Genomic DNA, 22,739 nt, shown 5'->3' on the forward strand with positions numbered 1-22,739 from the left:
GGGGGGCACTGATTGACTTTCAAGAATAAAAATGAACTTATCATGAAACTGTTGACCCACTCCCCTAGGGATGTGAAAATGTAACCGTGTACACTGTTAACCAATGAGTCTGGACTCATTGGTTAATCCTCACAGTTATACGCAGGTTCCCGGTACGCATGGGGAGCAGACTCAAAAGGACTGTCTCCCAGGGAGCTGCCTGCCCCCTTTGCTGCTCCCTCTATCTCAGACGGGCAGGCGGGAGCTGGTATGTACAGGGAGCTGGTTTAAAAGCTCCCGGGGAGTCAACTGCCCCTTCTCCACCCACATGTAACAAAAGCAACTCCTAACTGCAGTAGCTGCTTGAAGCTTTGCTTTTGGGGCAAGGAGTTAGTTATGAAAAGGGAGAGGCTGGTGATTTTGAATAACAGAAGGCATTCCAGTAATTAAGGGATTGTTAGATCATCATGAAAACATTGTCAGGTACTTAAAAGCTGGGGGAGTGGGGAGTAGCAATGCTGCTGGGATTTGAATTTGGACTAGTACTGTTAAACTTTCAGAATATGATCTGAAGAAGTGGGTCTGCCCCACAAAAGCTCATCACCTAATAAACCATCTAGTTAGTCTTTAAAGTGCTACATGCCTGCTTTTTTTGTTTTACAAGTTTCAGAGAGGTAGCCGCGTTAGTCTGATCTCATGGTAAATGTTCTTGGAAAAGGGGTAAATAATGAGGTGGCAATATTTGCAGATATAAAAAAAATACTCAAAATAGTTAAATCCAAAGCTGACTGAAAATAGTTACAAAGGGATCTCACAAAACTGGGTGATTGGGCAACACTGGGACAGACAGAATTCAGTGTTGATAAATGCAAAGTAAAACAGCTGTTACCACTCAAGAAAGATATCTTGGAATCCTTATAGATAGTTCATTGAAAACACCTTTTTCAATGTGCAGTGGCAGTCTAAAAAGTAAAAACCTAACAAAATATTGGGAATCATTATGAAAGGAATAGATAAGAAGACAGAAAATACCATATTGCCTCTATATAAAGTCGTGAGTATGCTCACATCTTGAATACTCTATGCAGATCTGGTCAATCTATCTACAAAAACAAACTATTGGGTTTGGAAAAAGTACAAGGGTTGTGACAGACCCTCCATGCTTTATGAAATGGACTTATGGACGTGAATGCATATAACTCAAAGGTGCTTTGAGCAAACTATTTCATGTAACCTATCAGTCTTTATGATCTGCTGGTTCTGTTTATCTTACTTTGACATATGTACTCTTTTTGTGTGTAAAATTAGACATATGGAATGGAGAATACTTTGTGGGTTTTAAATGTGTGAATGAGAGGCATCAAGGGTGTTACCCTCAATGTCCTGGGATTTCTAGCCTGTGTATGAGACCCAATAAATAAAGCTAATGCAGTTTGTGCCTTAAGAATCTAGAAGTCTGCCTGCACCATCAATTAGAGTGAGAATCTGCTATTCATATCCAAGATAGCTATAGCAGATTAAGTTTAGATTGTGTTTTTATTTATTTGATGTGTAATTTGCTTTGATCTGCCTTCTAATTGATTTCCCTTATAATCAATCTTTTCTCATTAATAAACTTGTTTTACTCAAAACCAGTTTGCAGTGAAGAGTGTGGAAACTGTAGCTCAAGGGGCAAAAGCTGTTGCAAATTCCTCTCCACATTAGGGTGGGAAGCGAACTCTATGATTTTACACTGTATAGTTCCCTGTGCAGGGCAAGAAAGTATAATTTTGGGTTGATATTCCACAAGAGGTGCATACCTGGATTGCAGAAAGTTGCCTTGGCTGCAGACTTTCTATTGGTGATTCATGCAGACTAGAGAGTCAGCATGTAACTGCAGTTGGGTGTATCCCTAGCTGTGTGTATCCTAGTGGGCATATATGACCGGGAACATATCTTCAGCTTGCCACAATAGCAAAGTGAAAGAGGGAGGCCAGGCACCTGAGAGAGAACCTGTCACACACATATCATTTAAAACAGTGGACTCTGTTTTCATGCTTGGTGTTCCTCATTTTGGATCTCTGCAATCATTTTGAACATGTGGATTTCAACCCTGTTGTTAAACTAGGGACGTAAGTGACTAATAGTCTACTACTTGACTAGTCACTTCTCCCCCACCTCCGCCTTGCTGCCTCTATTAGAGGTAGTGGGGGGGGAGGGGAGGAACTGGTGCTGGGGGGCAGTTGGCTTAAAAGAGGTCAGGGGAGGCAGAGGTGCAGCAGAGGAGCAGGCACGAGACGGGCTGTCCCATACACTGTGCCTCTGCATTTTAAATGTAGTAAGAGCTGGATGGGAGGGAGCTAAACCTGCTGCGGCTCTGCAATTTTCCCCCTTATCGACTAATCAAGTAGTTCATGGAAATTCCATCAGCTACTCGATTAGCTGATTCAACACAATTTAACATTCTTATGTCAAACCACACTTCTTTACTGCAAAGAGCCATGGGCAGAGATTGAGGGTGAAATCCTGACACCATGGGACTAAATGAAATAACTCCCATTAAATTCAATGGGTCAGGATGTCCTATAATAGGAGCAGTCTGATCAGAAAGGGTTGAACTTAACTGTGATTGACTAAAATAATTAAGCTATCAGTTAACGCCAAAACTCTTTCACTCCTTGGTTCAATATATAATTGCCAAGCTACAGCATGTCTTGAGATACAGAAATAGTTTGGAGGGACACATTTTGCCCGACTGCTGTTTTACAGCTTTAATTGAAGCCCATGGCAGCTATTGTGGACATGTACAAAAGGCAGACTTTGAGACATAGGTAGAAATATGGTCACCCTAGCCCAATTAGTTCAGCAAAGCATTTAACAACATGCCCTAACTGCTGTGCTGAATTAGGATCTGGGAGATTTGCCATTGATTTTTGTGGGAGTTAATTTGGGATCACTATTAGGAAACACATAACTTAATATGATGTATTTAGAATTCTTGGCTCACGGAAGATGTCAGAATATCATTAGAACTCAATTACGCTACCTGTAAAATTGAGGAAGATTGTTCTTTTGGACAGACAGTTGGGCAAGAGGAGGGCAGAATCTTGCTTTGGCACTTACTCCTTTTCCTCCTTCAGAGGGGTAGCTGATTTAGTCTTTAACTAGAAAAGCTTAAAAAACAAAGAGTAGTCGAGTAGCACCTTAAAGAGTAACAAAACATGTAGCTGGTATAACCCGCTTCTTCAGACGACTGGACTACAGTGGGTTTTGCCCACAAAAGCTCATGATACCATCCACATGTTTTGTTAGTCTTTAAGGTGCTACCAGATTATTCATTGTTTTTTAAGTTTTTCCTTTTCCTTCTGTACCTCTGAAGTCTGTCACACCTGTTCAAATAAACCTTAAACCTTTTTGCACAGGTTCCAGCAACACTTCTAACAAAGCACAGAATCTTGGAACATGTCAAAGTTGATGAAGGTAGAATCAATTATTGACAGAGGTATTCCTCACTCCCAGCCCCCATGGGAAACAAGCTTACAACCCCAGGCTACTACTTATTAGTCATAGGAAAGCTCAGAAATTCTACCTTAAATGTAGGGATCTGCACTGATAAACAGAAGATTTGGGTTTAATTCCTCTTTTGACAATCACAGGTCACTAGGAAGGAAAGTGATGCTAAGAACTGAAAGTGACCAACTAGTCAAAGCAAATTCTTTAATTCCAACTTCACAAGTAGTTTTAGCATTTAGCAGTATTTTACTTTTATTGCTTGGGAAATTAACAATAAAATAAACAATTGTAAAATATCTATGGCACCAGCAACAAACTTTAAATGCCAATTTAGAATAGACACTCTGTTTGCAATACACTGAAGACATAGTATGTTTATTTGTAATACTGGCAATCAATTCTGATGACCTATTCCTGCCTACTAGAGTCTTGTTACCTGGCTGTGGGTTGAAATGAATGAAACAGTCACAACAGGAAATCTCTTCATTCCAAATCTCTCATGATAAGAATGTTGCAGTGGGCAGCAAGAAGGGAAACTGGACACAGAGGAATGCATGTCAGCAATACCGGTTTTTGCTTTCCCTCTCCAGCCTGATAATTGTGACAGTACATAACCCTCATTTTGGAAAGTTAGTAAATTCCCTAACCTCCTCACCCCCAAATAAAAATTAAACAAAAATACCCCACCACTCAGAAAAGAACCTTTGACTTGTGGGGAATAGTCACTTTGATAAAGCTGTTTCAATATAACATTTGAATCCTACATAAGGACCCCAGAATCATCTTAAGAGTCATGATGTTACATTGACGTTTCCTGGAGTTAAATGTACTTTATACATGAGGAGGGTTGTTGTAACACATACATTAATTTCTATTTTTAAATGACTAGCATCAGTATCAGCACACTTAAAGATAAAAATTATTCTAAAAAATGTCATGATGAAAATGATTAAAAATAAATGGAAAACTAAATTTCTTGCTATTAAATATTACCGCTAAAGATCTTGGAATAACTCTAACATTAATTTAATGTCAGAGCTTGTCATCTATAATGTTTGAATATTTACCTTTCCCTCAATTTTACTCCCCCAGATAAAAATTAAAATATATGTAATTTTTCACAAAATGGTGTGTAAACAAGTAATTTCTCGCTGAATTGATTCTAAATTCTGCTCTCTAACTACTGTCTGAATTACAGGTCAGTAGACTCAGTAGCTTTTCTGGCTTTTGCCCTTTGTACAGGATAATGATGTCAGAAAATAATTTCATTCTTTCAAACGATCTGAAAAGCAAATTTAGCTTTGGAACCCTCTTCTTACACAAAACCTGTATGCAATGGGTCTGCTCCTATGCAAGTCATAAACCCCCCGTTAACTACAATCATTCAGAATCATCACTTATGATCTACCATATATTTGATGGTGTTTGTGAGTGAGCCAGTCTTTCTGTCTGTCTAAGAACTCCTCCTAAATGGTAAGAGCTAGGACTATCAAATTCACCAGCCAATACAGCTTCCTCTTATCATAACTTATTGCAAAGTAAGGATTTGGTTGTGCAGAACCAAGGCGGACTGAAGCTCTCCTCTCCTCTCCTCACTCCCCATGTATACAGGGACACAAAACCGTACAGAATCACCAGGCAGATGAAAGGCCCTGGCTAGAGGCATCCCGCCTCCCTGAGCTTTCCACCTCACAGGTGCCCTTTAGGAAGGGGTGGGGCAGGGCAAGAGGGAGAGCTGCAGCCAGTGTTCCCTCTAAAGTTAAACTGTGCAATAGCACAGCCACACAGGTGATTAATCAGCCTTGCCCAGACAGTCAGCTACATGCAAGGAACTCTGAGCCTCTGACTGGGTAGGGCTGATTAATCACCTGGCTGCAGATCTGCTCACCCTGATTTTTACAGGAACATTGCAGGCTGTTCCCCTTTGTCAGGAGAAAATACAGTTTATTGCATTCTTTAGCCTGGCTGGAGAGCACAGGGAGCAGATGAATCTGGGCCTACCCCAGGCTGGGGACAGGCATCCCCTCCCCTGTTCCTGCCTGCTATACCTGCAATGGACATGGAGAGGTGCTTCTCACTGGGCCTCAAGCTGCTGTGGTGACAGAGAGCTAGGATAGTCCTTTCTCCTCCTGGCAGCCTGCATACTGGGCCCTTCATCCCCAGCTCCACCCCAGAGCAATGATTTAAATGAAGAAAAACTGTAATTAAGGATCCAAGCAATGTGGATACATCTTCTGCTAGTGTTAATATATTTGTCTTGGTTTTTAACTGAGTGGCATTGAAAAATATATAAATCTTTCCAACAATTATTCCAGAATTTTCTAACTTGGGGACCTGGTAAGCAGAATGCTTTTTCAGAGGTCTGAAAATCAGGCAATGTGACTAAATACAGATTTAGTTGCCTAATTTTAGACATCCAACTTTCAAAATCTCTTGAGTAACTGCACTGTACTGAAAATATGAAAAGCAGCATAAAAAGTGAAATTTCACTATACTAAGAGGCTATGTCTACATTGGCATGATCTTGCGTAAATACTCTTTAACACAAGAGTTCTTGCGTTAAAGCATTTGCGCAAGAGAATGTCTACATCGGCATGTGCCTTTGCGCGAGAGATGGCTTTTGTGCAAGAGCATCTGTGCCAGTGTAGACACTCTCTTGCACAAGAAAGCTCCAATGGCCATTTTAGCCATCGGGCTTTCTTGCGCAAGAAATTCATGTTGCCTGTCTACACCGGCCTCTTGCACAAGAACAGTTGCGCAAGAGGGCTTATTCCTTGGCGGGAGCATCATAGTTCTTGTGCAAGAAGCACTGATTTTACACATTAGAACATCAGTGTTCTTGTGCAAGAACTCCCCGCCAGTATAGACAGGCAGCATGTTATTGCGCAAAAGTGGCTACTTTGGAGCAAGATCGCGCCAATGTAGACACAGCCAGATTTTTTTGAGAGAGAGAGAGTGAGAGAGAGAGAGAAAATAAGGCAGACTAATATTCTGTACTTAATTACCTCTTTATCTCCTGTGCCAGGCTCTGGTTCACTGATTCTTTCTTCCCAAAAGCTTCTCACCCTCTCCACCTTTTCCAAGCACTCAAAAAAAGCGATTTTGCCTAGTTTGGTACTGTTGTATTGGGTATTGATTTCTTCCAGCCTGTTAATCTTAAATAGCTTTGTGTTGTACCCAATTAGGTTACCATCTTGATCTCTCTCCAACTTGGTTTCATATATCAGTGAATACTCGTGATGTCTGACATCTTCCCTTTCTTGTCTGTAATGAGGAGAGACAAATGAAACATTAGCATGACACATTTTTAACTTAGAAGCAAATCAACCATGTAACACAAATGTTATATACATTTTTCTTCTTAAAGTGTGTGTTTAGTTGTTATGAAAATACAAGATTAATGTCACCAGTCAGAACCAGGTATTTTCTGGACTGAAAATGTTCAGCCTATCTATAGAGGTTAAGGCACTAAATAATTTAAATAAATTACATTACATTTACAGTATTCACTGTTGTCATTGCTTGGTGGAGTTTATTTGGGTTATTTCATGTAATAACTAGAAATTTTAAGTATTACGCCTGAAATAACTTTGTATAGCTATTCCTACCTAGCCTCAAAAAAGAAGCATATTGCTGATATTAGTAACCTTTGCCTGTCTTAGATATCATTATCTAAATAATCACAGTATTTTAGTGAGTTAGGATCCTAAAGGCTTGATTTCACGGGGAAACTGACTACAATAGTTATCGCAGATAAAGCTATTCTGCAATAGCTATTCCAAAATAGCTCTCTGAGTGGACCTTCTATTCTGGAATAAAAGTGATTTTATTCCACTTTAGAAACACACTAATTATTCTGGAATAAAATTACTTTTATTCTGGGATAATGTCTACATAGGGAGCTATTCTGATCAACTTCCCTGTGTAGATAAGCAATCTCGAAATTCCATTTTCACATCTGTATAAAAAAGTGTTGCACTCACACTTTGGAAAAAAAGTCTCCTAATACTACAGATTTTAATTGAGGAGATGAGAGTGGAATCTAACACTTCAATAGTAAAGAGACTCAACTTATTCTATCCCTAAAATCTAAAGTGAGTAAAATGTTTGAATTAATTGTGTAAACTCAAATACAACATCCTTGTGCTAGTTAATGAGCACAGATCAATCCAGTTGCTTTGTTTATTGTTTGCATTTTGCTCACCCTGGATATACACACTACATATTATACAGAGTAAATTAGAATTTAAATATTCTTTCATTGCTATTAGTAACATAGATAAGTACTTTGAATAATAGAGGATTGTATAATGTACTTAAACATGATTTTCAAACAGAAAAATTATTTGATATCATTTAAACTAGATGGCTGTGTCTAGACTGGCAAGTTTTTCCGGAAAATCAGCCACTTTTCCGGAAAAACTTGCCAGCTGTCTACACTGGCCGCTTGAATTTCCGCAAAAGCACTGACTTCCTACTGTAAGAAATCAGTGCTTTTTGCGGAACTACTATGCTGCTCCCGTTTGGGCAAAAGTCTCTTTTGCGCAAAACTTTTGCACAAAAGGGCCAGTGTAGACAGCTGAGATTTGTTTTCTGCAAAAAAAGCCCCGATCGTGAAAATGGCGATCAGGGTTTTTTTGCAGAAAAGCGCGTCTAGATTGGCACGGACGCTTTTCTGCAAAAAGTGCTTTTGCGGAAAAGCGTCCATACCAATCTAGACGCTCTGTTCCGAAAATGCTTTCAACTGAAAACTTTTACGTTAAAAGCATTTCCGGAAAATCATGGCAGTCTAGACATAGCCAATGTGTGCATGCACATTATAGATTGTGCTAGGTCATTAGACCTTCTAGTTGATCTTATGCTACTCATTCCTGGAACCGTGCCTTGTTGCTGAGTTATGACTCCCGAGTGCAGGAAAGGTATTTTTGAAGCCTTTTTTTTCTTAAAACCTTACTGGGTAGGCTTTCTACCTTTGCTATATGTGTTAATTATTTAGCTGATATATTCCAGGACTGAATCTAGCCAACAATATATTTTGAAGATTGCTTTAAGCAAGAGCGTTGAGGAAAATATTTTAAAACGTAGACAGATCACAGGCTTTAATCCAGGTAAACATAATTCTGTGGTTTCCATTACTCAGTTTCAGAGGCTCTGAAATGCTTTTGGACTGTGCAGATATAAAGAGTGCTTTCTAATGTGAGAAAAGTATCCCAATGGCCAAGTCTAATTAGGCTCCCTGTAATCACTTAAGACCACATCCTTCCCAAGCTCATGATCACCAAATGTGGCAATTTAAGGAGGGTAAAAACTCCTAATAAAAAGGGTACATTGTTCCCTAACCAAATGATGATCAATCAGCTGGGGAAAAACGTCAAAGCTTGACAAGCCTAGAGATCTTGACTCAGGGCTAGCATCCTACCAAATGCATTGGCCATTTTGGTTGATGATCGGATTTAAAACAAAATGTATATTTAATTATGTCAGCTATTTAAATGTCAGTTGTTGTACTTGTAGGGATCCTGACACAAAAAGTTATTGTGGGTTGTGTGCGTGGGGGAGGGGGGGAGAACACAGTACTACTACCCTTAGTTTTGTGCTGCTGGTGGTGGCAGTGCTGCTACCAAAGCTAGACAGCAGGGGAGCAGTGGCTGCTGGGAAGGAACACAGCTCTGAAGGCAAAGCTGCCACCAGCAGCAGCACAGAAGGAAGGATGGCCTAGTTTGGTATTGCCATGCTTACTTCTGTGCTGCAGAGTTGGACTCTCAGGGTACGTCTAGACTGCAGAGTTTTTCCCAACCTATGGGTCGGGACCCAAATATGGGTCACCATTACATTTCAAAAGGGTTGCCAAGTGGCTCTGCCCTCCCTTCTCCCCCCCATTTTTGCATTGCCTTGGATCACCAAGTCTTCCTGAATTGTTAGAATGGGTCTCCACCTGATCTCCTGGGTCTCCTGGCTGGTCTAGACACAGCCTCTGTCAGCAGCTGCCATTCTCCAGTCACCAAGGTCAGAAGACAGCAGTGCAAAAGTAAGGGTGGCATGGAATGGCATTGCCACCCTTACTTCTGTGCAGCTGCTGACAGGGTGCTGCCTTCACAGCTAGGTATCTGATCAATAGCTGCTGCTCTCCAGACGCCCAGCTCTGAAGACAGCACAAAAGTAAGGGTGGCAATACTGTAACCCTTCTAAACTAACCTTCTGATCCCCCTGCAACTGCCTTTTGGGTCAAGATCCCCAATTTGAGAAATTCTGATCTCCCCCGTGAAATCACACAGATTTCATGTGGATGGGAAGAGACCAGATTTCATGTTCTGTGACACATTTTTCACAGCTGTGAATTCGATAGGGTCCTATTCAGGGCTGTGATTTAGAGGGCAGGAAACGAAAGAAAAGGGGGAGGGGCATTGCTAACATATTACTTCACTCCTTTCCTTTATTATCTTAACACCTCCCTGAAACAACATGATAAACAAGGGAAGGCTTCCAGGGTTCAAACAATTATGGAATTCAATAGCAGCAACCTCTACTACAACACTGATAAGATAGACAGCAGAGTACCCCCATACTCTTTAGTAATCTGGGGAAGCAGAAACCTCTGAGACTGGGCCTAGAGCAATCTCTTACAACAGAAACAGGATTCATCTGTCCTAATTCTACATTGTAACTCTGGTCTGGGCTGCGTTAGGGAAAAGATGGACCTAAAACAGCTCTTCATTGAAGACTTGCTGTACTGCATATTCCATAAAGTGATATGGAAACTTTTGGGCACAGTATTAATGATAATCTATAAGCCTTCATCACAAATTGTAACAGCAACTTCAGCAGTTACCTTTTCTACATACCAGTATTTTGCCAGATACTTTCAAGATTTAAGTAAAAAACCAGTTACTATTACACAGTAGCCAGATTTGTTTACATCTCAGTCTCATCTTAACATGAGTATGACCTGGAAAGATAGGAACAGTTATATGAATTAATATTTAAAACTAATTGGCTGCGTCTAGCCTGGCAAGTTTTTCCGCAAAAGCAGGTGCTTTTGCAGAAAAACTTGCCAGCTGTCTACACTGGCCGCTTGATTTTGCGCAAAAGCACCGACGTTATACTGTCCGAAATCAGTGCTTCTTGCGCAAATGCTGTGACATTCCTGTTCGGGCAAAAGCCCTTTTCCGGAAATGCTTTTGCACAAAAGGGCCAGTGTAGACAGCTGAAAACTATTTTGCAGAAAAAAGCCCCGATGGCGAAAATGGCGATCGGGGCTTTCTTGCGCAAAACTGCATCTAGATTGGCACGGGCGCTTTTCCGCAAAAAGTGCTTTTGCGGAAAAGCGTCCGTGCCAATCTAGACGCTCTTTTCCGCAAATGCTTTTAACGAAAAAACTTTTCTGTTAAAAGCATTTGCGGAAAATCATGCCAGTCTAGACGTAGCTAATGTGTATTAGGAGGAAAAAATAACAAATGAAAGATTTACCACTGGGTCAACTTTAGCTAATGAACTATGGTGCCAACTGAACTAGTTATTATACTTTCCTGTCTAGTAAAAACCATGTTATGTTTTGTACAATGTAGGGTATCAGGAAGACTTTTTTAAAAAATACCCAAATAATTAACAACATTAATTTAAAAAACTAACAACTGACTCCTCTCAGAAAAAAAAATATCTTTCCAAGTGTTTTGATAGACTGTGAATCTAACAAAACAAATCCCTGGGGCCCAATTCTGATTTCACTTACACCAGTGTTTCTCAAAGTAGGCTGTAGCCCCACTCTGAGAGAGCTGCTAACAGGCCTGTTTGGATTGTTCACTTAACAGTTCCACTGCCATGGAGCCTCACATGGAGCATAGGCTGTGTTTCAGTGTTTGCAGCCAAGCAGCAAGGGCCAGGGCACTGCTTCCTGAGTCTCCTCTTGGCTGCAGTGCCACCTAAGTAAATGAACTAGAGAGGCCCACTAGCAGCTTTCTCAGAGTGTGGCCATGGCCCACTCTGAGGGTATATCTACACTGCCACCCTAGTTTGAACTAGGGTGGCTAATGTAGGCATTCGAAGTTGCAAATGAAGCCTGGGATTTAAATATCCCGGGCTTCATTTGCATTTTGCCGGGCACCGCCATTTTTAAATCCCCCTTAGTGCGGACTCTGTGCCCATGGCTATATGCAGCTATACGTTCCACGAGGAGTAACGGTAGTTCGAGTTAGAGAGCCTAATTCGAACTACCTACTCCGTGCCACGTGTAGCCACCGGCACGGAGTCCGCACTAAGGGGGATTTAAAAATGGCGGCGCCCGGCAAGATGCAAATGAAGCCCAGGATATTTAAATCCCGGGCTTCATTTGCAACTTCGAATGCCTACATTAGCTACCCTAGTTCGAACTAGGGTGGCAGGGTAGACATAGTCAGTGTTTCTCAAGGCTACACCCATGTGAAATCAAAGAAACTCTGTGGTGTTACAGTTCACAATTTGCATGAAGGAGTCAGGATTTATTTAAAAAATGTCTGAAGTATTGCCGGGGTGAATTTCAATAGTGATAGTACACATCTCAGAAATGTTTATTAAAGTTCATGACTTTTTATTGTTTGAAGTTAAGGTATGACGGTGAGTTATATTGGTTCCTTTACGGTAACAATGGTTATTACTCAGAATAGCAGGCATAATACAGGAAAGGAAAGAGTAAAGACAAAAATAAATGATAAAAGAAAAGTGGGGCCACTTGCATCACATTCAAAGTTAAGAATGTGCACTTGAGCAAATTAGGGCCTCAATCTGAGACAAGTTATTGCCAGAAATATTTCACAGTATGCAACAATTTAAAAGAGTGAATGCTTCAAAAAAGGAACAAATAAGAACTTTTAAAAGATTCTGCTTCCAAATTTTTTCAAAACACTATTGAGTAGCACCAACGACAGGCACCAGTAGAAACTCCAAACAAAATAAACTGGAATAAAAATGTGTGAATACATTCAAATAACACTTTTTCCCCCCCAGATGTAATCCAGCAATTCTTAAATCTCAGCAACCCCCCCCCCCCCCCATTTTACTGAGCCATACTCCTTTGGGAGAAGCCGCACATGAGTTATGCTCCTTTCCCAGCCCCAGAGTGCCAGCCTTGAAAAGCTACGTGCAGCTGAAAACTGGTCTGTCTCTTTCAGCAAATTGAAACTGGTCTGAGGGCAAAGGGACACCAGAGAACCACAGGTGCTGGAACTAGGGCTAACGCCGGGTGCCGCTACACCTCCGGCTTCAACCGGTTTCTCTCATCCACAGGGTTTACAGTGTGGTTCAGTGGCTCTCAACACCCCTCTCCCATAGAATTGTTCCAGGGCCTCTGCAGAGAAGAGGCCTCCCTCTCCGTAGGTCTGAATACACCCGGGGGAAAGGGCTACAGCTCTCCGTGTCTCTCTAGAGCAGGAAGCGACGCTAACCCGCCTTCCCCCGCACAGCAGCAGGACTACACCTCCCGAAAGGCTACACGCTGCGGGCGCCGTCTAGAGAAGGAAGAGACAGACGCGGGCCGGTCATTTTCCTTTCCCGCCTGCGTGGGCTGTGGCCCTTAGGACTCGGCCTGCCCTGCGGCTCTGAGCGCTGGGGAGGGGAGCAATTAGCAGCGGCAGCCCCAGCTGCTCCGGCCCAGGCGGGGAGCCGCAGGGGGCATGGAGGGGAGCGGGGCGCAGGACGCGCCGCTAGTGAGCTGCCCCGTGTGCCTGTGCGAGCTGCCCGCCACGCACATCAACGCGCACCTGGACGGGTGCTTGCAGGAGGTGGGGAGGGGCGGCGAACCGGAGCCCTCCAGCAAGAAAATGCGGCTCTCCGGGCCCTTGGGGGGCGGCGGCAGCAGCAGCAGCAGCAGCGAGGAGGAGGAGCCGAAGGGGGGCAGTGGCCCCGCTGGCGCCCCCATGTTCCCCTTGTTCCACAAGGGCCGGGCGGCCGCAGCCTCCCTGGGGACTCCGGGCAGGGCAGCGGGGGCTCGCAAGGGAGGAGCTGCTGTTGCCACTGCCGGAGGCCAGGAGCAAGGGGCAAGCCCGGCCCCAGCCCGCCCCAGGCCGGCTGCCAGCCCCGAGAGCCAGGCGGCTGCCCTGCGCGGGGAGACCGTGGCCCAGAAGCTGGAGGGGAAGCCCCTGGCCGATAAGCTGCGGCCGGACGCCTTGGGGGACTACGTGGGGCAGGATCAGGTGCTGGGAGAACAGACCCTCCTGCGGTCCCTGCTGGAGGCTCACGAAATCCCCTCGCTCATCCTCTGGGGGCCCCCTGGCTGCGGCAAGGTGAGTGGCGCCGTGGCCGCTTGAGCGACCAAAGGGAGCCCCGGCCTGAATGTGTCGCCTTTCCTGGGGCCATCTCCTGTCCAGAGCTCTGCCCGGCTTCCACCCGTGCCACCCGCACGTTGACGCCGGCCTTGCAAATTCCGGCCAACATGGAAAGTGCGAGGGGAGGCAGGAGTTGTACCCAAACACAGCTTCCCCATCCATTCTCTGTTCCTGCTCTGAATTTCCCAGCACGTGGGTCCATGAATATCCTAGTAGACAGGCAAAGTGAGGGAGGCACTAGGTTTTGTTGAACCAACTTCTGTTGATGAGAGAGTCAAGCTTTTGAGCCACACAGTGCTCATTTTCAGGTCTCCAGGGCTTTGAAAGTAGTCTGTGTTACCTTCAGGGAATTTGGTATAATAAAATATTTTGCCTCACCCACCTTGTGTGTCTAATATCCTGGGATGGACCAGGCTAAAACAGGCCTGCTGTTCTTTACAGTCCATCTTCTCCAAGTACTTTAGTCGGCCTATGCATTTCTATAGGTCTCAGTGCCATGGGGCAGTGCTTACCAGGTTAATGACATAGCCTTCCCTTTAGTAAGCAGGATATCTGACAATGTTTCTGTACAGGTGACCCCCAACTTGCAACAGGATCGGTTCCCCCTGGCTTGTCTGGATCTGGCCCCCGAGCCTCACCCCTTCCTCCAGCATTGGAGAGCCTGCACTGGTGCTCCAGTTCCCCCGCCATTCCCCCACGGGGCTGGAGCACACAAATCTACTAGCCTGAGTGCCTCCCCCCTCCAAGCTCTGGTGTGCCAAAGGAATGTGGGGAGTGTTTTTGTCCTTCTCAATCTGAGCATTTTTTGTTTTGTTTTTTCTTTGCTTCTCACTTGTGTGCGGCCCCCAACCCAAAATAAGGTCCTCACCCCTGTTATAGTAGGTCAAGAGGCATTTTGCTGACATTGACTATCTGCAGGCACAGCCTCCAGCAGCCACAGTTCGCTGTTTCTTGGCCAATGGGAGCTACAGGAAGCAGTGAGCCACAGGGATATGCTGGTTGCTCATTGCTAATCTAGTCTGACCCCCTGAATAAGAGAGGCCATAGAACTGACCCAAAATAACTTCTAGAGACTATCTTTCATAAAAAAAAGTCTTAGGTTTAAAATTGGCAGTGATCGAGAATCCACAGAGGTTAGTATGGTGTACTGGTAAGAATGGGACACTGGTACCAGCCCTTACATGGCTAGCATCAAAGCACTGCCATGACTGTTTTAATGTTGCTGCCCCACTTTGGCAGCCCTGCCAGTAGGTTCAGCAGTGCTCCTGGACCCTGCTGGCAGGACCACTAAGGCTGGGGTTCTTGTGCAAGTAGTCTTGCGCAAGAACACGTCCACACTGCCATGTGCAAGCTGTGCTTTTGCGCAAGAGCATCCATGGCAGTGGGGACGCTCTCTTGCGCAATAAAGCTCTGACGGCCATTTTAGCTATAGGGCTTTCTTGCGCAAGAAACCCCTGCCAAGTGTCCACACTGCCCTCTTGCGCAAGAGCTCCTGCGCCAGAGAGCTTACACCTGTTAAAAAAGAGCCATAGCTCTTGTGCAAGAAGCCCTCTCTTACCACGCCGTACTGTAAATTTCCTTGCGCAAGAGCGGGTGGGCAGTGTGGATGCTCTGTGGCTTCTTGCGCAAGAATGGCCATACTTGCGCAAGAAGCCACTAGTGTAGACATAGCCTAAGGGTGAGGGGAAAAGGGACAACTGCCCTGGGACCCAGAAATTTAAAAGTGCCTGGGGTTCCCGACTGCCACTACTGCAGAAGCCACGACAGTGGAGAGGAGCCCCAGGCCCTTCAGATCACTGCTGAAGCCCCTGGGCTCCTAGCTACCATGGCAGCGGTAGCCATGAAGGGGTGACTGGGTGGGGCGGGGGAGGGGGGAAGAGGAAATACGATGCCCAGCCTCTCTTCTTCTGCCTGAGTCCCTGTCTCTTCCAGGGGCTCAGAGCAGCCACTGCTCCTCATCCCCACACCTTGCCAAGTGCATCAGTGTTCTGGTAATAACTTTCACCCCGAGACTCCACCATAATTTTTGGTAAGTTGTTCCCATGGTTAAAAAATATGCCTTATTAAAATTTACATCTTATAAATGCCATCTTATTTTGTGAATAATAATTAAGTTTCTATTAAAAGTGGGACCTGAAATGCACTGTGTGAATCTTGAGGGGAGAAGGGCTTTTTGGGAGGCGTGATTGTTTTCTTTTGATTTTGTTCGTGCCCTTCTCTATTTATAAATAGGTATGATTTATTTCTAAGTTAACTTTCAGCTTTTTCTCGTCTCTCAAGCCTCTTGTTTATTCCTGCTTCCACACTTCTTCCATCCTTTCTATTCACTGAATGATTCAGTTCAAAAAGCTACCTAGATTGTAAACGCTTTTGGCTGTGAATACATGTCTGCAGTGCTGCAACATTTTTCTGTACCCACACAAATCCCCATTACCCTAAAGTTGTCTGTTGTCCTAGTATCCCAGTCTATCTAATGCCATTTCCAAAATATTGGTAGACTAAAGCTTTATCTTGATCCCTTCTTTGCTAAAATCTTAAAGGTATGCCTCTATCACTTCCCATGTAAACTGCTGGATTTTCTTTTAAATGTTCTTCCCTAAATTCCTGGTTTGTAAACTTCAGGACTTTTTGAGGAAGCAAGGACTGGTCATTTAAAATATTGATTTGTAACCTAAAAGCAGTAAATAAAAAACTGTATTTTGCAGCAAAGAATCAGATAGTCTTGTATTTCCCTATTTTTCAGAGGAACATTTGCTATTATTAATTTAAGTAACATGCAAAACAGAATTTTACAATCAATATATTTTAAGATTTTTTTCCCTGATGATGACTTAGCTTTCTTTTGGCTGAAAGAGTACAGAAGCAGAAAAGACCAAAAGAATAAGTTCATCATAAAGCAATATCAATGTTTCTTCTAGCTTGAGAGTCCTTTGAAACTTCAGGAAAGATGTTAGCTTTTTTCTGTTACTGAACAAAATATTCCCCATTTTTCTCAAATTAACTTATTATGGTTTTTCAGTCCTGTTTGAAATTTACATAATCATATCTGAAAAAGAATTAGTTAAGTAAAAAATGAAGTGTAGGACCCATTACTAATCCTGAAAATCTTTATTATCCGGTGGGGAATATCGGAATTGTCTTAAGAGTTGAACAGAGACTGTAGAAATCTCAAAGTTCCCATTTTTAAATGTCAAAGGAAAACATAATACAGTATTAGGGATATTTAAAACTTCAGTATAGTTTCATTGTATTTCATTGTTTTTAGGAAGAGGGGGGAAATTGCCTTTAATCAAAACACTACACTAAGCTTTATGGTATTTGCTCTTGCCTCTGGTACAGAGAATCTTTCTGGTGTTTCCTTTATATTTTTTTCTACCATTGTAGCCTTGTTTTCCAGTGGAGAAATGTTAACTGAGATCGTATGTAATTTAGCTTCAAATATATAAATTCTTTATTCTAAACCAGGGGTGGGGAATCTTTTTTGGGTCATTTGGGAGCTGCACACAAGTGAGAAACAAAAAAACAAAACCTGCACTGAAGCAGCCCTTGACTGGAAAGGAGAAAGACACTTCTCACATTCCCCTGGCACACCAGAGCCTTAGGGGGGCCAGCCTAGTAGATTTTGTGTGCTCCAGCCCCATGAGGAAAGAGTGAAGGAGGCTGGAGCACCAGCGTAGGCTCACCGATACTGGGAGGGGGGAGCCCTGGGCCAGATCCAGGCAGGCTGGGGGCTGAATCTGGACCCCGGGCTTTAGGTTCCTCACCCCTGTTCTAAACCCTGGATGCCAGAAAAATCATCTCAAGTGGGTGTTTATATGTTGAAAGATCTATTAACAACTGGTCTACCCATGTCTCAGGGAGTCCAGTTTTTATAGGCCCTGTAAACTTCAGAATGGGCTCTACCATCTCCTAGTCATAGAAAAGCTTCAATATCTTTCTTGCTAAGAAAAATAAATGTCAGACTTACCAAACCAGCTAAATAATCACAACATTAAAATCCACATGAACCCCATTGGTGTCATTCAACGAATAACATGAGCATACCTTAAGGTATATGAAAAACACTCCATAAAGAGTCTTATTCCATTGCTTGTCTTCTAAAACGGGTGGGGAACCTCAGGCCCAGGGTACAGATTCGGCTCCTGGATTGCCCGGATCTGGCCCCTGAGGTTCAGGGCTCCCTCCATAGCATTGGGGAGACAGCCTCCCACCACAGGGCTAGAGCACACAAAATCTACTAGCCTGTTGTGCAAAAGGAATGTGGGGAGTGTCTTTCTTCTTCTCAATCAGCCATGTCAGTGAGCGAGGGTGCTTCTCACTTGTGTGTGGCTCTCGACTTATTTTTCTGTGGGTCAGTGGCCACTGACCCAAAAAGGTTCCCTACCCGTGTTCCAAAACAACAAGAATAAGGGAGTACACAGAAGTAGGGATGTAAAGAGTGGCTCACCTTAATGCAGATGGGTGTCATGCCAGTTTACATTCCTATTCAGAAGCACAGTAAATACCCACCCACTCATTGGTCTCAGATTTTCTATAACATTCCTGAATTTGTTAAACAGTGTTCAGACCCAGTTCAGGGAATTTGTTGCTGACAATGGTCAGCAGAAGTGAGGGTATGAACGTGGAGAGCAAGAGAGAGACATTCATCCCTGTTTGAATTTACATTTTCGAGGGGCAGAGTCAGAATTGATGGAACCAAATTAATGTATCATTAGGATGGATTGTTTTTAAGTTTCTCTGGTACTGAAAGGTCTGTCATGTTTTCCAAAAAGAATGTGTTCTTTAAAAGCCTGCCTTCTTAGTTTGTTTTTTTTAAAGTAATGGATTTTTAAGCTCTGTTCTTTTACAAAGCAAATAGATTCTCTCTTGGTAACCCTATTTTTATTTTATTTTATAGCAGCAATAAGTATGCTAATAATTTATGTTCTTAGAGATACCAATAACCTTCCTGCTCATAAAAAGAAAAGGCAGACAGAGCATGTAAGTAGATAGTGCCTTTCAAAGAAATGCCATGGTTATCTAGCAGTGGCTCCTGACCGTTAAATTTTTTAGAAAATAAATGAATGTCTGTAATGGCCCAGCTGCTTAAATCCAAGTTTGCAATTTGAGTATGCTGTGCTATGATTTATGACGCTTTAATGTGGGGATTTAGATTTTTGCTTGTCTGCCATGAGACACCCAATTTTAGTAAAGAGACAGCGGGCGGAGGGGGGGAGGAGGAGATGTTCACACCAGTAGCTCAAGCACAGAATAAATTTGTTCTTAAGGATAAGCTTTGGGACTGCAAAATCCTGTACAGTTTTGTATTTCAATGTGATAATATTCCCAGTTTTTTTTTAACAGTGATGATAACCTGCATATTAGGTAACTGGGTATCTAGGACATTGTTGCTTAGAAAATTTAGGGCACAAAGCATTTAGCCACTGCTGCTTGGGTTAGTGTATGCAACCCTATACTAGGTTAATGTGGATAGTGTTGATAGGAAAGTGTAACATCAAAACATAGCAAGCTGTCCTTGCAATTTGTATTACATTTCATTGGGCTTATTTTTATCTATTTTTAACCATTCACTTCTATTTGCTTTATTCAAAACTTCATCAGGACAGGACACAAAATGATTGCAGATTGGGATTCTGGTCTCTTGGGTGTAAAATGTGCTTTAACTGATTCTCTTCTTCTAATTAGCAGTGGAGTTATTTGAACTATCTAAATATTTGATTATGTTTTATGTCACCTCCTAATCCTTTGGGGGCCTGAGCTAAAGCCCATTGAAATCAGTGAGAGAGACTTTAGTGAGCTATGGTTCAGATCTTAATTAGGAATCAAGATGGGTTCTACAACAGTACAGAGTTTAAAATTAAAAACAAGTCATTAAGCAAATGCAATGGGTTTGATTCTGGTCTTGCACAGGTGTAAATCATGACCAGAGTTGTGCAAATAATGGATTTTTTCAATGTGCTGGTATTTCCAGGTGGGGGGGGACGACATTTAAGGTGAGACCAAAACCAACATTTTTAGATAATTGAGAAGTTGAAAAAAATGCACTTGAGATTGAATGAAATGTGCTAAATCTAAAATGAAATGTTTCATTTAGATTTTGAACATTTTTACCATTTTTGAATTTATAAAATTGAAGGACATTTTGAAACATAATGTCATTAGGAAACAAAAAACAAAAATGCTTCGTTTAAAGAAATGTTTAAAGAAAATGTTTCAACTTTTTTTTTTTTTTTGCGGTGGCAGGAGCTGGACACAAACAATTTGGTGAAACTGACCTCAGTTTTACAATACATGTTGGTATTACTAAGTCTGATTTGTTGCTCTATTGGTTTTGTTTAATTTTTGTCCTCCCTCCCCCCCAAAAAGGTGAAAGTGAGATCAGAATTGGCCCACTGTATTTGTAAAGCAGTTTGAATATATTGGGATACGTTCAAACCTCGTGTAAGCAGACACAGCTCTGCTTTCAGTAAGTGTAATCCAGGGCGTTGCTCCTCTTTACACCCATTCTAAATTGCATTCTGTAGGTGCTATTTGCTAGATTCTGGGGCTTCTTTATAGTGATCAATATCTTACTCCTCAGATAGTCCATAGTAGGCTATTTTTGGAGTCAGGTACCACCCAGGGTGAGTAAGCATACTAGAATCTCTCCAAAGATAAGTGTTATCATTTTAAAAAACGTTATTATCTCGACAGCCATTGCCACCATTAAGCCATGCACATCTGCTGCCGTGCCAGCTTCCTTCTGTCTGAAGCTGACTTGACCTTGTATCCCCAGTGGCAGAATGGGTTGCCACAAGGCCAGTTCAGTACCTGCTAACACTCATAGTTGCCTGGGGCTGATCACAAGTTTTGTTAACCCATTACAGGTCACTGCTCTCCTGGCTGGTTTCTGGGACTGTTGGCAGGGTAGGAATTTGTAGCAAGGCTGTGAAATGAGCACATTCAGCTCACATAAGTATCACACTACTTCACCCCAGTTGGCTGTCTCGCTTTATGATATTAGTCACTCCCCGTCCTACCCCTCGCTTCGCTGAGCATTGGTGCTAACGTTGTAGACTTCAGGCTATATGACCCATTCTGTTCCCATTTAAGTAAATGCCATTGGATTAAATAGGTATAAGAGCAGGGCTCATATTGATTATTAGCAAAGAACACTATCTAAACAAGAAGTACTTGTACTAGGGATGTAACAGTGTAGTCGATTAACTGGTAGGCAAAAGCTTATAGGTTAATGCTATAGACTACATGCATTTCCCTCTCCCCCTCTCCCTGCTAGTAAATTTTTTAGAAGGCTGGCCAGCAGCCTAGCTCAATCCTGACTTACGATGGTTCCGGGACCTACCTGTGCTGCATTTAAATTGTATTAGGAGCCTGGTGGGCAGATGGCCCAACTCGGTCCTGTTTCATGCTGGGTCCGGGACCTACCCCAGTTTCAGCTCTGCATGTTGAGCAGGCAGCCCAGCTCAGTTCTGGCTTGTGTCAGATCTGGCAGCACAGACTACCCCCACCAGACAGGGACTGCTGCCACTCTCTCAGAAGCAGCAGCTCAGGGTGACAGGCAGCTGGTCAGTGAGGGGACCTGGTTTTTAAACTGGCTTCCCTGGGACACCAGCTCCCACCTGGAACCCGCGCTGCTACCTATGATACTGTGGCTGCCCCCCCTCCCTCCCAGCCAATAGACTAGTCAAACTGATAACATTTCATGAGATTACTCGACTATTGAATTAACCATTATTTGACATTCCTAACTTGTACACTATGCCAGTATGAAGAAGCAGGCTATTATTTTGCTTAAATGACTCCTCCAATTTGTGTTGTGTTTTAATGGGAAATACATCTAATAAATTCATCTAATAAAGAAGCTTCAGTGTAGCACTAACAATATAGCCTCCTTCTTTTGTAAAAATCTAGAAACTTAATTTCATTTCAGATATCCATACTCTATCTGGTGCTGTTTCTCATTATACTGTATTGGATTTTAAGAGTGTTCAGATTTCATCTCATCCCCAGAATGCACTATCGCTAAATTTGTTGACAGCGCCATAGAAGTTTGGCACGTTTCCTTGAGCTTGTCTGTGATATCTCTTGGCTTCATTGTAGCTTGAGATACCACAAAAAATGTAAAGTATGTTGTTAGCTCTGCTTATAGGCATTATATCAAAATACTTAAGGGTGTGTCTAGACTACATGCCTCCGTCGACGGAGGCATGTAGATTAGCCAGATCGGCAGAGGGAAATGAAGCCGCGATTAAAATAATCGCGGCTTCATTTAAATTTAAATGGCTGCCCCGCTCTGCTGATCAGCTGTTTGTCGGCAGATCGGGGCAGTCTGGACGCAACGCGCCGACAAAGAAGCCTTTCTTGATTTTTCAAGACGGAGGCATGTAGTTTAGACGTACCCTTAAGTGAAAAAGAAGTGAACTCATAGGAAACTGACAGGGAAAGAAGGAAACAGTCCACATTTTTATATGACGGGCAGTTTAATTTTACAGGACTGATTACACAGAATAATAAAGAAGAAGCCAAAAACATGATGATTGATTTGAGCATTAATTTGAAATGCAGTGTGCTCATCCTAATGGCAGGATCGCTGATCTCTTTTTTTTTTTTTTTTTGCACGCAGGGTGGAGGGGTAGGGGGCAGATTCATCAGCTTGAAAACAGTTATCACATTCTCAGTTGAAAGCTGTGACTCTTTCACTCTCAAGTTTATTCCCCCAAAATGTTTCTCTTTATCCGAATACCTTTTCAGGACATCCAAAACACTTTATATAACAGAGGAGAAGGAGGGTAGGCGCATGTTTGTTCAAAGACCCCAGCTCAGATTTTCTTCAGAGGAAAATATAGTAATTGCAAACCTTTTCGATACCAAAAAAAAAAAAAAGCTTTTTAAAAAAATATGCAAATAACTATCAGATCTGACCTGCATTTATGGATGCTGAATGAATTGCCTGCACCCTTCTGCAAGGCCTGG

The 22,739-nt window shown here is 42.8% G+C and overlaps 2 protein-coding genes across 4 annotated transcripts in view; one reads left to right on the forward strand and one right to left on the reverse strand.

The window, feature by feature from the left end:
- The window catches only part of MYLK4 (myosin light chain kinase family member 4), a 134,343-nt gene that overhangs the window by 107,671 nt on the left and 3,933 nt on the right, over positions 1 to 22,739 (reverse strand). Inside the window, exons 1-2 of one of the 2 annotated variants that reach the window (XM_075921354.1) lie at positions 21,109 to 21,986; positions 6,477 to 6,735 (exon numbers count right to left, since the gene is read on the reverse strand). In XM_075921354.1, the coding sequence (XP_075777469.1) occupies positions 6,477 to 6,735; positions 21,109 to 21,119 (270 nt within the window). In that variant the 5' untranslated portion in view covers positions 21,120 to 21,986. Of the gene's footprint in view, positions 1 to 6,476; positions 6,736 to 21,108; positions 21,987 to 22,739 lie in introns of those variants that run through there. The other variant, XM_075921353.1, reaches the window with a different exon arrangement.
- Positions 12,716 to 22,739, forward strand: part of WRNIP1 (WRN helicase interacting protein 1) — a 42,911-nt gene continuing 32,887 nt past the window's right edge. Inside the window, exon 1 of one of the 2 annotated variants that reach the window (XM_075921355.1) lies at positions 12,716 to 13,724. In XM_075921355.1, the coding sequence (XP_075777470.1) occupies positions 13,116 to 13,724 (609 nt within the window). In that variant the 5' untranslated portion in view covers positions 12,716 to 13,115. The remainder of the gene's footprint in view (positions 13,725 to 22,739) is intronic. The other variant, XM_014569769.3, reaches the window with a different exon arrangement.

Source organism: Pelodiscus sinensis, chromosome 2 (genome assembly GCF_049634645.1).
Source record: "Pelodiscus sinensis isolate JC-2024 chromosome 2, ASM4963464v1, whole genome shotgun sequence".
Taxonomy (NCBI): Eukaryota; Metazoa; Chordata; order Testudines; family Trionychidae; genus Pelodiscus; species Pelodiscus sinensis.